Source organism: Pan troglodytes, chromosome 20, assembly GCF_028858775.2.
Source record: "Pan troglodytes isolate AG18354 chromosome 20, NHGRI_mPanTro3-v2.0_pri, whole genome shotgun sequence".
In the NCBI taxonomy this organism is placed as follows: Eukaryota; Metazoa; Chordata; class Mammalia; order Primates; family Hominidae; genus Pan; species Pan troglodytes.
In genome coordinates, this window is record NC_072418.2 from 11,661,624 (window position 1) to 11,675,695 (window position 14,072).

At 47.6% G+C, this 14,072-nt stretch overlaps 1 protein-coding gene across 3 annotated transcripts in view; it reads right to left on the reverse strand.

Moving 5' to 3' along the window:
* The window catches only part of MUC16 (mucin 16, cell surface associated), a 235,763-nt gene that overhangs the window by 52,444 nt on the left and 169,247 nt on the right, over positions 1-14,072 (reverse strand). For 2 of the 3 annotated variants that reach the window (XM_054672882.2, XM_054672883.2), the window contains 24 exons: positions 13,888-13,923; positions 13,565-13,630; positions 12,501-12,625; positions 12,180-12,247; positions 11,083-11,255; positions 10,719-10,754; positions 10,397-10,462; positions 9,161-9,285; positions 8,861-8,928; positions 8,077-8,249; positions 7,724-7,759; positions 7,398-7,463; positions 5,978-6,102; positions 5,723-5,790; positions 4,944-5,116; positions 4,584-4,619; positions 4,258-4,323; positions 3,144-3,268; positions 2,889-2,956; positions 2,196-2,368; positions 1,833-1,868; positions 1,507-1,572; positions 506-630; positions 251-318 (listed from right to left, as the gene is read on the reverse strand). In XM_054672882.2, coding sequence (XP_054528857.1) covers positions 251-318; positions 506-630; positions 1,507-1,572; positions 1,833-1,868; positions 2,196-2,368; positions 2,889-2,956; positions 3,144-3,268; positions 4,258-4,323; positions 4,584-4,619; positions 4,944-5,116; positions 5,723-5,790; positions 5,978-6,102; positions 7,398-7,463; positions 7,724-7,759; positions 8,077-8,249; positions 8,861-8,928; positions 9,161-9,285; positions 10,397-10,462; positions 10,719-10,754; positions 11,083-11,255; positions 12,180-12,247; positions 12,501-12,625; positions 13,565-13,630; positions 13,888-13,923 — 2,167 coding nt within the window. The remainder of the gene's footprint in view (positions 1-250; positions 319-505; positions 631-1,506; positions 1,573-1,832; positions 1,869-2,195; positions 2,369-2,888; positions 2,957-3,143; positions 3,269-4,257; positions 4,324-4,583; positions 4,620-4,943; positions 5,117-5,722; positions 5,791-5,977; positions 6,103-7,397; positions 7,464-7,723; positions 7,760-8,076; positions 8,250-8,860; positions 8,929-9,160; positions 9,286-10,396; positions 10,463-10,718; positions 10,755-11,082; positions 11,256-12,179; positions 12,248-12,500; positions 12,626-13,564; positions 13,631-13,887; positions 13,924-14,072) is intronic. The other variant, XM_024351317.3, reaches the window with a different exon arrangement.

Genomic DNA, 14,072 nt, shown 5'->3' on the forward strand with positions numbered 1-14,072 from the left:
GGGAGGTGGTGGGAAAGGAGGGAATTTAGAGGGATGACCAGGGTAGGGGCCCTATCCTGCTGATGAGCTCTGCAGCATCACTGTTGAGTGGAGAGATGTTACTATCAGGGACACCTTGGTCCTGGAGCCACTGCCTCCTGGATTCCACCAGTGCTAAGAGCACCCCCAGGGAGGGCAGGAAGGAAGTTGTCCAAACTTCTTGGGACTGGGAACAATTGGAGAAGGTAGGCTGGCTCCTCTAAGGTCTCACCTGAGCAAGGTCAGTCTGCAGCCAGAGTACAGAGGGCCAACACTGGTGCTCTTGAACAAGGGCTTGAGCTGCAGAGGAGGGAGAGGGAGGTGAATGGGAGAGCTGAAGTGTAGGGGCATGGCAGACATAAGGTAGAAGGGGCTGGCATCAGTGGGCAGGGCTTGTATCTCTGGGACCCAGGAGTGGTGGGTGAGATCTTCCGTGGCCCTGGCATAGATGATGTAGGTGGGACTGGCAAAATGGTAGGGCTCTCACCAGGCCCTGCAGGACTCTCTCCGTGGTGTTGAACTTCCTGGAACCAGGGTGACGCATGTCCTCCTCATACTGCAGGTTGGTGATAGTGAAGTTGAGGGTGAATGGCACCAGGAGAGGGCCAGGGGCTGCAGTGGGAATGGAAAGTAAACGCTATGTTCAAAAGTAGGAAAAATATGATATTGCAACGGACTTATTTTTAAACACATGAAGAATTTATCACGCCTGTAATCCCAGCACTTTGGGAGGCCGAGGCGGGTGGATCACGAGGTTGGGAGATCAAGACCATCCTGGCCAACATGATGAAACCCCATCTTTACTTAAAAAAAATACAAAAATGAGCTGGGTGTGGTGGCACTTCTGTAATCCCAGATATTTGGGGGGCTGAGGCACAAGAATCACTTGAACCCACGAGGTGGAGGTTGCAATGAGCTGAGATCGCGCCACTGCACTCCAGCCTGGCGACAGAGTGAGACTCTGTCTCAAAAAAACAAAACAAACAAACAAAAAACCATATGCAGCACTTAAAGTGATAGAATTTTGTAGAAAGCATACAATAGTAGGTAAATACTGAGCATAGCTCTTGATGCATATTCAGTGCTCAATATTGCCAAAAATTATCTATTCTCTTTGTTTCTACTATCGTCATCATCACCATCATCCTCACTACCACCATTATTCTTGTCCTTCTCATTACCACCACTATCATCAGCATCACCATTATCATCATCATCATCACAGTCATCATCATCATCACCACTGTCATCACCATTATCATCACCAACACCCACTTAATCATCATCATCATGGAAATATAAGCGCTCTGAATGCAGTTATTTCATCTCTTTTCTGTTCCCTGCTGTATCCCTGGGCATTAAAGTTTGTGAGTTGACTTACCGTCACTAGATTTGCCATTACTTTCCATCTTTATTTGAGTCAACAATGGCAGAGATGTTGGCACGCTCAGGCATGATCTAACAGAGGTGCCACTGAATGGTGCTCACCTGTGTGGCCAGGGAGGAAGGCTGGAGTCCCAGAGGTTTCCAGGTGCACTGCAGAGGTCCCAGGAACTGAGAATAAACCCTCATTACTGAAAGCAGCAAACCCTCTCATGGTGGAAATGCCAGCAGGTAAAACTATTATGGGCCCCACTGCATTTGAGGTTTGAGCTGAGCCTCTCTATGAAGCTAGGACACAGGGGAAAGGAAATAAATTGTGCCCTCCAAGCCTTTTCCCATAAGAAGAGGATGTAAGGGGATAAGAGGTAAGGTCAGCTCCTGCCCTGCTTGGTGTAGGACTGGGGGGACTGGAACATCAGTAAAATACTCACTACTGGTGGTTGGCACAGAGCTCCGATGGGTGAAGCCTGCAGAGAGAGGGAGGGAGGAGACTGGGTAAGGGTTAAGGAGAGGTCAGACCAAATAGGGGTCAGGGTTACCCTTGTGCAATGAGGAAAGTTTCATGAAGCATGGTCACTGGGATCCCTCACCAGCACCCTCACATGGGGGAAGAAGGCCTTGAGGGTGAAATCCGTGCAAGATGAAGATGAAACCATAAAGTTGAAAGTTCAATCATCAGATATAGAGCACATCATCAAATCCTCAATGGTCAGAAAGGGCATGTGACCTCAGGACAGAGAGTAGCATCTGCCCAGCTAGGAGGAAGAGCCTCCAATCACATCACGGCTGCTCACCATTGACATAGAGACTGTCCCTGTCCAGGGTGTAGGGGCCCAGCTCTGTAACGCTGTTGGTCAGCTGGCTCAGCTCCCAGTATAGCCGCTCTCTGTCCAGTCCAGGACCAGTGGGATCAAGGTGGAGGGTGCAGATGGCGTCCACTCCAGTGGCTGCCCCATGTTTCTCAGGTCTGGGGAAGGTAAGAGTGGGGAATGGCAATAAGTGGACTGCCTAGGGAGGGGTTCTGAGCTTACTGGGTGAAGGACAGGAAGGGGCCAGAGGAATTAAGAAGCCTGGTACAGAGTGAGAGAAGCCACACTTTGATTCCCTGAGTGCTTCGACTCCCTGCCAGCTTGGGACTGTGAGCAGAGTCATGGATGCAAGGATTTTCATGAAATCACAAGATGCAACCTGCATTCTCAGAGCAATGGGGAAAGAAGAGTTCAGTCCTGAGACAGGGGAAGAACAAGAATTAGGGGTGAAAGCAAGTAGATGAGGCATGTTTGGAGAGAAATTCTGGGAACAGAGTTTAACAACTGGAGGAAAGGGAGGTGGAGGGAATTTAGACGGGTGATGGGTAAGGGATCAATCCTGCTGATGGACTCTGAAGAATTTGTCAGTTGGTGTGGGTAGGGCAGGAAGGAATGTGAGCAAACTCTTTGGGCCTGGGAACAATTGGAGAAACCAGGCAGGAAATTCTAAGGTCTCACCTGAGCAAGATCAGTCTGCAGCCAGAGTACAGAGGGCCAACACTGGTGCTCTTGAACAAGGGCTTGAGCTGTAGAGGAAGGGGAGGGAGGTGAGTGGGTGGGCTGAGGTGGAGGGACGGGGCAGACATGAGGTAGGAGGGGCTGGCATCACTAGGTGGGGCTGGCATCTCTGGGGCCAAGGAGTGGTGGGTGAGATCTTCCATGGCCCTGGCATGGGTGATATAAGCGGGACTGGTAAGGTGGTGGAGCTCTTACCAGACCCTGCAGAACCCTCTCCGTGGTGTTGAACTTCCTGGAACCAGGGTGTTGCATGTTTTCTTCATAATGCAGGTTGGTGATGGTAAAGTTGAGGGTGAATGGTATCAAGAGAGGGACAGGGTCTGTAAAGGGGTTGGGAAATAAACACTATGCTCAAAAGCAGAGAAATATATAAAAGTTTGCAATAGACTTATTTTTGAACATATGCCAACAGGATTTAATGTGGATAAAAACTAAAAGATTTTCAAGCCTCTCTTGGCTAAAACGATAGAAGTTTTTCATAAAGAAGCATATTATATAATTGTAATTAGATGGTGAACACAGCGCTTGGTGCAGATTTAGTACTCAATATGGTCAGATGTTATTTTTTACCTCTGTTATTGCCATCTTCATCAGCAACATAACCATAGTTGTCGCCATGGACATCATCACTTTCATCACCATCAACATCAGCACCACCATTACCACCATCCTCATCACCATCACCACCACAGTGATCATAATCAGCATCATTACCACCAGCACCATCATCATATTATCATTACCAGGATAACCACCAACACAATCATCATCATCATCATCATCATCGTCATCATCTTCATTATTCTCATTGTTAACATCACAATCATCATTGGCAATCATCATCATCACCACAATCATCTCAAACATCACCACTATCACCACAATCATCACATCACCACCATCACATCATCATTCCTGTTATAATCAGCACCACCATTATCACCATCATCTTCATCACCATCTCCATAATCACCGTCACCATCACCAACATCAGCAGCAGCATCACCATCTTTATAGTCATCTCCATCATATCATCATCATCTCCATCTCCACCATCATCATCACCACCACCCTTATCATCCTCATCATCACAAGAATATAAGCTCTCTGAAGGAAGACATTTTTATCTCTTTTGTATTCCCTGCCATATTCCATGGGCCTGGCACAGAGTAGGTGCTCAATAAAGTGTGTTGGTTGCATCAGCAACACTAGATTTGATTTGCTATGATTTTTCATCTTAATTTGCATGAAAATGACAGAGATGCAGACACTCACCATCGACTGGTATCATTGACTGACTGGTGCTCACCTGTGTGGCCAGGCAGGGAGGATGGAGTCCCAGAGGTTGCCAGGTGCACTGTGGATGTCCCAGGAGCTGAGAAGAAGCTCTCATCAGTGAAAGCAGCAAGTCCCCTCATGGCAGAAATGTCAGCAGGTAAGACTATTATCGGCCCTGCTGCATTTGAGGTTTGAGCTGAGCCTCTTTATGGAGCTAGGGCACAGGGGAAAGGGAATAATTTGTGCCCTCCCAGCCTTTTCCCTCATGAAGAGGACATAAGGGGATAAGAGGTAAGGTCAGCTCCTGCCCTGCTTGGTGTAGGATTGGGGGGACTGGAACATCAGTAAAATACTCACTGCTGGTGGTTGGCACAGAGCTCCGAGGGTTGAAGCCTGCAGAGAGAAGGAGGGAGAGTGGGTAAGGGTTAAGGAGAGGTCGGACCAAATAGGGATCAGGGTTACCCTAGTGCAATGAGGAAAGTGTAATGATGCATGGTCATTGTGATTCTTCACCACCACCCTCACATGGGGGAAGAAGGCCTTGAGGGTGAAATCCGTGCAAGATGAAGATGAAACCATGAAGTTGAAACTTCAGTTATCACATATAGAGCACATCCTCAAAACCTCAATGGTCAGACAGGGCATGTGACCTCAGGACAGACAATAGAGTCACCCCAGCAAGGAGGAAGAGACTCCAATCACATCACAGCTGCTCACCATTGACATAGAGACTGTCCCTGTCCAGGGTGTAGGGTCCCAGCTCTGTGATGCTGTTGGTCAGCTGGCTCAGCTCCCAGTATAGCCGCTCTCTGTCCAGTCCAGGTCCGATGGGATCAACGCGGTGGGTACAGATGGTGTCCACTCCAGTGGCTGCCTCCTGCTTCTCAGGTCTGGGGAGGGTAACAGTGGGGAATGGCAATGAATGGATTGCCTGGGGAGGGGTCCTGAAGCTTGCTGGGTAAGGGACAGGAAGGCACCAGAGGAATTGAGAAGCCTGGTACAGAAGTGAGAGAAACCACACTTTGATTCCCTGAGTGCTTCGACTCCCTGCCAGCCTGGGACTGTGAGCAGAGTCATGGATGCAAGGATTTTTATGAAATCACAAGGTGCGATCTACATTCTCACAGCAATGGGGAAAAAAGAGCTCAGTCCTGAGATAGGAGAAGAACAGGAATTAGGGGTGAAAGCAAGCAGATGAGGCATGTTTGTTTGGAGAGAAATTCTGGGAACAGAGTTTAACAACTGGAGGAAAGGGAGGTGGAGGGAATTTAGAGAGGTTATGAGGGTAAGGGGTCAATCCTGCTGATGGACTCCGAAGAATTTGTCAGTTGATGTGGGAGGTGGTAGAATCAGGAGACAAATTGGTTCTGGAGCCAGTGCCTCCTGAATTCTATCTGTGCTGCGGCCATCCTTTTGTAGGGCAGGAAGGAAGCTGAACAAATTCCTTGTGCCTGGGAACAACTGGGTAAGCCAAGCTGGAAATTCTAAGGTCTCACCTGAGCAAGGTCAGTCTGCAGCCAGAGTACAGAGGGCCAACACTGGTGTTCTTGAACAAGGGCGTGAGCTGTGGAGGAAGCATAGGAAGGTAAGTGGGTGAGCTGAGGTGTAGGGATGAGTCTGACATGAGGTAGGAGAGGCTGGCATCAGTAGGCGGGGCTTGCATCTCTGGGTCCAAGGAGTGGTGGGTGAGATCTTCCATGGCCCTGGCATGGGTGATATAAGCGGGACTGGTAAGGTGGTGGAGCTCTTACCAGACCCTGCAGAACCCTCTCCGTGGTGTTGAACTTCCTGGAACCAGGGTGTTGCATGTTTTCCTCATAATGCAGGTTGGTGATGGTAAAGTTGAGGGTGAATGGTATCAGGAGAGGGCCAGGGTCTGTAAAGGGGTTGGGAAATAAACACTATGTTCAAAAGTAGAGAAATATATAACAGTTTGCAATATATTTATTTTTTATTTTTTATTTTTTGCAATGAAGTCTCACTCTGTAGCCCAGGCTGAAGTGAAGTGGTGTGATATCGGCACACTGCAACCTCTGCCTCCCAGGTTGAAGCGACTCTCCTGCCTCAGCCTCCTGAGTAGCTGAGTATACAGGTGCGTACCACCACTCCTGGCTAATTTTTTTTGTATTTTTAGTAGACATGGGGTTTCGCCATGTTAGCCAGGATGATCTTGATTTCCTGACCTTGTGATCTGCTTGCCTCGGCCTCCCAAAGTGCTGGGATTACAGGCGTGAGCTACCGCGCCCGGCCACGATAGACTTATTTTTTAACGTATTCTACAGCATTTAACGTGAAAGAAAAATAAAAGATTTTCATGCCTCTCTTTACTACAATGATAGAAGTTTTTCATAAAGAAGCATATTATATAATTGTAATTAGATGGTAAACATAGCTCTTGGTGTGGATTCAGTGCTCAATAATGTCAGATGTTATTTTTTACCTCTGTTATTGCCACCTTCATCAGCAACATAACCATAGTCGTCGCCATGGCTATCATCACTTTCATCGTCATCAACATCAGCACCACCTCTACCACCATCCTCATCACCATCACCACCACAGTGATCATAATCAGCATCATTACCGCCAGCACCATCATAATATTATCATTACCAGGATGACCACCAACACAATCATCATCATCATCATCATCGTCATCATCTTCATTATTCTCATTGTTAACATCACAATCATCATTGGCAATCATCATCATCACCACAATCATCTCAAACATCACCACTATCACCACAATCATCACATCACCACCATCACATCATCATTCCTGTTATAATCAGCACCACCATTATCACCATCATCTTCATCACCATCTCCACAATCATCATCACCATCACCAACATCATCAGCAGCATCACCTTCTTTATAGTCATCTCCATCATATCATCATCATCTCCATCACCACAACCATCATCACCACCACCTTTATCATCCTCATCATCACAAGAATATAAGCTCTCTGAAGGAAGACATTTTTATCTCTTTTGTATTCCCTGCCATATTCCATGGGCCTGGCACAGAGTAGGTGCTCAATAAAGTGTGTTGGTTGCATCAGCAACACTAGATTTGATTTGCTATGATTTTCATGTTAATTTGCATAAAAATGACAGAGGTGCAGACACTCACCATCGACTGGTATCATTGACTGGTGCTCACCTGTGTGGCCGGGGAGGGAGGATGGAGTCCCAGTGGTTGCCCGGTACACTGTGGAGGTCCCAGGAGCTGAGAAGAAGCTCTCATCAGTGAAAGCAGCAAGTACCCTCATGGCAGAAATGCCAGCAGGTAAGACTATTATGAAACTTGATGCATATGGGGCTTGACCTAGATCAGTTTGTAGCTGGGGCAGAAGGGAGTGTGAATCACTTCTGCCTTCCCAGCTCCTTCTCTTAAGAAGAGGAGCTATGGATTTATAAGGAGGAGGGTCAGCTTCTGCTCTGCTTTGTGTAGAATCAGGGGCATGAGATTATCAGTTGAATACTCACTACTGGTCGTGGGCACAGAGTTCTGATGGGTGAAACCTGCACAGAAAGAGGGAGTAACCTGAGTAAGGTTAAGGTAGAGGTGGATAACAAAATAGGGGTCAGGGCTACCCTGGTGAAATGGAACCGGGGCTGCTGGATGTTTTCTATCAGGACCCTCACATCAGGGAAGAAAACCCTGAGGGTAGACCCAGTCTCCAACATAAAGAAGAAACCATGATGTTCTGACGTCAACTATCAAATATAGACAACATAGTCAAGCTTTCAATGGCCAGGCAGTGAGTGTGACCTCAAGCCAGGGAGTAGAGGTTGCCCATCAGAGAAGAAGAGCCTCCAACCACATCATAGCTGCTCACCATTGACATAGAGACTGTTCCTGTCCAGGCTGTAGGGGCCCAGCTCAGTGATGCTGTGGGTCAGCTGGCTTAGCTCCCAGTACAGCTGCTCTCTGTCCAGCCCAGGTCTTTTGGGATCAGGGTGGTAGAGGCAGACAGCATCCATTCCAGTTGCTGCCCCATCCTTCTCGGGCCTGGGGAAAGGAGGTTGGGGGAATGACAATGAAAAGATTACCTAGGACAGGTCTTGAGATTGCTGATGGAAGGACAGCAAAGGAGAAGAGAAAATGAGAAACCTGGGAAAGAGGTGAGAAGCCACACTTAGATTCTCTGAGTGCACAGACTACCAGCTTGCTTGGGACCGTGAGTAGAGTCATGGATACAACAATTCTCATAAAAGTGCAAGGGTGAAACTTGCATTCTCATGGCATGAGAAAAAAGAGCCCAGACTTGAGACCAGTGAAGATCTTGAAATGGGGATGAAAGCACGTGGCTGAGGCATGATTGTCTTGAGAGAAATCCTGGGGACAGAATTTAACACCTAAAGGAAAGGGAGATGGAGGGAAAGGAGGGAATTCAGAGGAATGATCAGGGTAGGAGCTCAATCCTGATGACGGACCATGCAGATTCTGTTGAGGTGAGGTGTGGGGTTGTTACTATCAGGAAACACACTGGGTCCTGAAGCCAGTGACTCCTGAATTACACCTTTGGTGAGGATATCCCTAGGAAGTGTATAAAGGAAGATGTGCAAAGTCTATTGGGGTGAGAATAATTGGGGCAGCCAGGCTGGCTATTTTAGCCTCACCTGAGAGAGGTCAGTCTGCAGCCAGAGTACAGAGGGCCAACACTGGAGTTCTTGAATATGGGACTAAGCTGTGCGGGAGGGAGAGAGAGGTGAGTAGGAGGGCTAAGGTCCCTGTATGGGGACAAAAGTGAGGTGGGTGGGGCAGACACCCATGGGAGTGGCTGGCCTCAGTGGGTGAGGCTTGCATCTCTGGGGATGAGGGCAAGGTTGGTGCGATATTCTTCCATTGCCCTGGCATGAATGTTGTACGAGGGGCTCGGCATCCAGGGCGGGGGAGAGTGAAGAGGGCAGGGTACTAACCAGACCCTGCAGGACCCTCTCTGTGGTGTTGAACTTCCTAGATCCAGGGCGATGCATGTCCTCCTCATACTGCAGGTTGGTGATGGTGAAGTTGAGGGTGAATGGCACCAGGAGAGGGCCAGCAGCTGTAGTGGGAGGGGGAAATAAACACTATGTTCAAAGTGGAGAAAATAAGAGTTTGCAACAGACTTATCTTTAAACATGTGCAACATTTAAATTGAATGACTAAATAAATATTTACCGTGCATCCCTTCCCTATAATGACAGAATTTATTTATTTATTTATTTTTTGAGATGGAGTCTCGCTCCGTCACCAGGCTAGAGTGCAGTGGCGCCATCTCGGCTCACTGCAGTCTCCACCTCACTGCAATCTCCACCTCCTGGATTCAAACGATTCTCCTGACTCAGCCTCCCAAGTAGCTGGGACAGGCATGCACCACCACACCCGGCTAATTTTTGTATTTTTAGTAGAGATGGGGTTTCGCCATGTTGGCCAGGAGAGTCTTGATCTCTTGACCTCGTGATCTACCCACCTTGGACTCCCAAAGTGCTGAGATTATAGACGTGAGCCACCGCACCCGGCCCGACATAATTTATTTTTTAAAGGATGTTTTATAATAGTAGTTAGATGCTGAGCGTAGCTCTTGGTGTATATTCAGAGCTTAATATTGTCTGATGTTATCTGTTATCTTTTTTATTGCCATCATCATTGTTGCTATCATTGTCACCATCACCATTATTATCACCACTACCATAATAATCCCAAGCATGACCACCACAAACATCATCATCACCACACTCAACACATCATCACAAACATCATAACTGTCACTGACATGCTGATGTCCATCATCTTCATGGTCAGCACCACCACCACCATTATCATCAATAGCATCACTATCATCATCGTCATCATAATCATCATAAACAGCACCACCACCATCATCATCATCCCACTCAACATATCATGATTAATATCATAACCACCACCACCATCATCATCATCATCATCATCATCACATAAACAGAAGCTCACTGAGGGCAGAGATGTTTTTACTGGTTTTATTTTCCTTGCTGTATCCCTAGGGTCTGGTACACTGTAGGTGGCCAATTAATTTTTTTGGTTCACTCACTATCACTAGACTTATTATGATTTTCTATCTTTATTTGAATGAAAATGGCACAGATGTTTACATCAGGCATGCTCTAACAGAGACGCCATTGACTGGTACTTACTTATGGAGCTGGGGACGGGGGATGGAGTCCCTGAGGTTCCAAGGTCCACTGTGGAAGTCCAAGGAGCTGAGAAAAAGTCCTCATCAGTGAAAGCAGGAAGCACTCTCATGACAGAAATGGCAAGAGGGGAGACTATGGGGTCTGCTGCCTGTGTGGCTAGAGATGGGTCAGTCTTTGGAGCTGGGGCAGAGCAGAGCTTGAGTAACTGCTGCCCTTTTATCTCCTTTGCTGAAGAAGAGGACCTATGGGTTTATGAGGAGGGGTAGCTCCTGTTCCGCTTGGTGTAGAATCAGGGGCATGTGGACATGAGTTGAATACTCACTGCTGGTGGTGAGCCCAGAGCTCCGATGGGTGAAACCTGCATAGAGAAGGAGGCAGGAGAGTGCGTAAGGGTTAAGGAGACATTGGCAACCAAATAGGGGTCAAGGCTACCCTGGTGCAAAGGAATGAATTTCATGGTATGGGGCATTTGAAGATTTCCTATCAGCATCCCCATATCAGCAAAGAATGCCCTGAGGGAACACAATCCACGGTGATAAAGAAACTATGAAGTCCAGAACTTAGTCATCCCATGTAAAACAAGTGACAGAATTTTCAATTGCCAGGCAGGAAGTGTGACCTCTAGTTAGAGATTAGCTGCTGCTCAGCAAGGAGGAAGAGACTTCAACCACATCACAGCCACTCACCACTGACGTAGAGACTGTTCCGGTCCAGGGTGTAGGGGCCCAGCTCTTTGATGCCATTGGTCATCTGGCTCAGCTGCCAGTACAGCTGCTCCCTGTCCAGTCCAAGGCTTTGAGGGTTAAGGTGGTGGGTGCAGATGGCATCCACTCCAGTGGCTGCCCCATCCTTCTCAGACCTGGGGAAGGTAGGTGGGGAGAATGACAATGAAAAGATTACCTAGGATGGGTCTTGAGATTGCTGAGAGAAGGACGGCAAGGGACCAGAGGATATGAGAAACCTGGGAAAGAGGTGAGAAGCCACACTTAGATTCTCTGAGTGCGCAGACTACTGGCTTGTTAGAGACTGTGAGCAGAGTCATGAATACAACAGTTTTGATAAAAGTGCAAGGTGAGGCTGGGCATGGTGTCTCACGCCTGTAATCCCAGCACTTTGGGAGGCCGAGGCAGGTGGATCACCTGAGGTCAGGAGTTCAAGACCAGCCTGACCAACATGGAGAAACCCTGTCTCTACTAAAAATACAAAATTAGCCGGGTGTGGTGGCGCATGCCTGTAATCCCGGCTACTCGGGAGGCTGAGGCAGGAGAATCGCTTGAACCTGGGAGGCAGAGGTTGCGGTGAGCCGAGATTGTGCGATTGCACTCCAGCCTGGGCAAAAAGAGTGAAACTCTGTCTCAAAAAAAAAAAAAAAAAGTGCAAAGTGAATTCTGCATTCTCATGGCATGGGGACAGGAGAGCCCAGACTTGAGGCCAGTGAAGAGCTGGAAATGAGGATGAAAGCACGTGGCTGAGGCATGATTGTCTTGAGAGAAATCCTGGGGACAGAATTTAACACCTAAATGAAAGGGAGGGGCAGAGAAAGGAGGGAATTCAGAGTGATGACCAGGGTAGGGGCTCAATTCTGATGATGGACAATGCAGATTCTCTCTGTTGAGGTGGAGTGTGGGGGTGTTACTATCAGGAGACACACTGGTCCTGAAGCCAGTGACTGCTGAATCCCACCTTTGGTGAGGATATCCCTAGGAAGTGCAGCAAGGAAGCAGTGCAAAGCCTTTTGGAGTGAGAATAATTGGGACAGCTAGGCTGGCTATTCTAGCCTCACCTGAGAGAGAACAGTCTGCAGCCAGAGTACAGAGGGCCGACACTGGAGTTCTTGAACAAGGGACCAAGCTGTGGAAGAGGGACAGAGAGGTGAGTAGGAGGGCTAAGGTCCCTGTGTGTGGGTGCAGAAATAAGGTGAGTGAGGCAGGGCCTAGTGGGTGAGGCTAGCTTCAGTGGACGTGGCTGGCCTCAGTGGGTGAGTCTTGCATCTCTGGGGGCAAGGACGAAGTGGGTACATTCTTCTCCCATTACCCTGGCTTGGATGTTGTAGGAGGGACTGAGTATCTTGGTCAGGGCAGAGTGAGGAGGGCAGGGCACTAACCAGACCCTGCAGGACCCTCTCTGTGGTGTTGAACTTCCTGGAGCCAGGGTGACGCATGTCCTCCCCATACTGCAAATTGGTGATGGTGAAGTTGAGGGTGAACGGCACCAGGAGAGGAACAGCTGCTGTAGTGGGAGGGGGAAATAAACACTATGTTCAAAGGAGAGAAAATAGGAGTTTGCAATATAGTTATCTTTAAATATAGGCAGTATTTAAATTGACTGACAAAATAAATATTTACCATGCCTCCCTTGCCTTCAATGACAGAATTTATTTTTTAAAGGATATTATATAAAATAGTAGTTAGATGCTGAGCATAGCTCTTGGTTCATATTCAGTGCTCAATATTCTCTGATGTTACCTGTTATCTTTATTATTGCCATCATGATCATTGCTATCATTGTCACAATCACAATCGTTATTATCACCACCACCATAATAATCCCCACCATGACCACCACAAACATCATCATCACCACACTCAACACATCACTATTATCATCATAAACCCATGACCATCTCTGGCATCATCCTCACCACCATCACCAGTTATTGTCATCAACATCACCAGTTTCATCATCATCATCATAAACAGCACCACCACCACCACCATCATCATCACTAACATCATAACCGTCACTGACATCATCCTCATATCCATCATCATCATGGTCGGCAACATCAACACCATTATCATCAACAGCATCACTATCATCATCATCATCATCATCATCGTCAACAGCACCACCACCATCATCAACAGCATTACCATCATGATCATTATCATGATCATGATCATCATCATCATCAACAACTAGCACCACCACCACTATCATCATCACATGAATAAAAAAGCTCACTGAGGGCAGAGACATTTTTATTGGTTTTGTTTTCCTTGCTGTATCCCTTGGGTCTGGTACACAGTAGGTGGCCAACAAATATTTTTGGTTCACTCACTATTACCAGATTTACTATAATTTTCCATCTTTATTTGAGTGAAAATGGCAGAGATGTTCACACTCATCAAGCATGCTGTAATAGAGATGTCATTGACTGGTACTTACTTGTGGGGCTGGGGAGGGAGGATGGAGTCCCTGAGGTCCCAAGGTCCACTGTGGAGGTCCCAGGAGCTGAAGAAAAGTCCTCATCAGTGAAAGCAGAAGCACTCTCATGGCAGAAATGGCCAAACAGGGGACTATTATGAGGTCTGCTGCATGTGGGCATGAGCTGGGCCTGTCTTTGGAGCTGGGGTGGAAGGGAGCTTCAATAACTTCAGCCTTCCCAGCTCCTTTGCTCATGAGGAGGACTTATGGGTTTATGAGGAGGGGCAGCTCCTGCTCTGCTTGGTGTAGGATCAGGGGCATGTGGACATGAATTTAATACTCACTGCTAGTGGGGGCCACAGAGCTCCGATGGGTGAAACCTGCATAGAGAAGGAGGGATAAAATTGTGTAAGGATTAAGGAGATGGGGGTGATGCAATAGGGGTCATGGCTATCCTGGTGCCATGAGACAGGGACTATTAAAGGTTTCCTATCAGCATCCTCACAACAGAGAAGAATGCCCTGAGGGA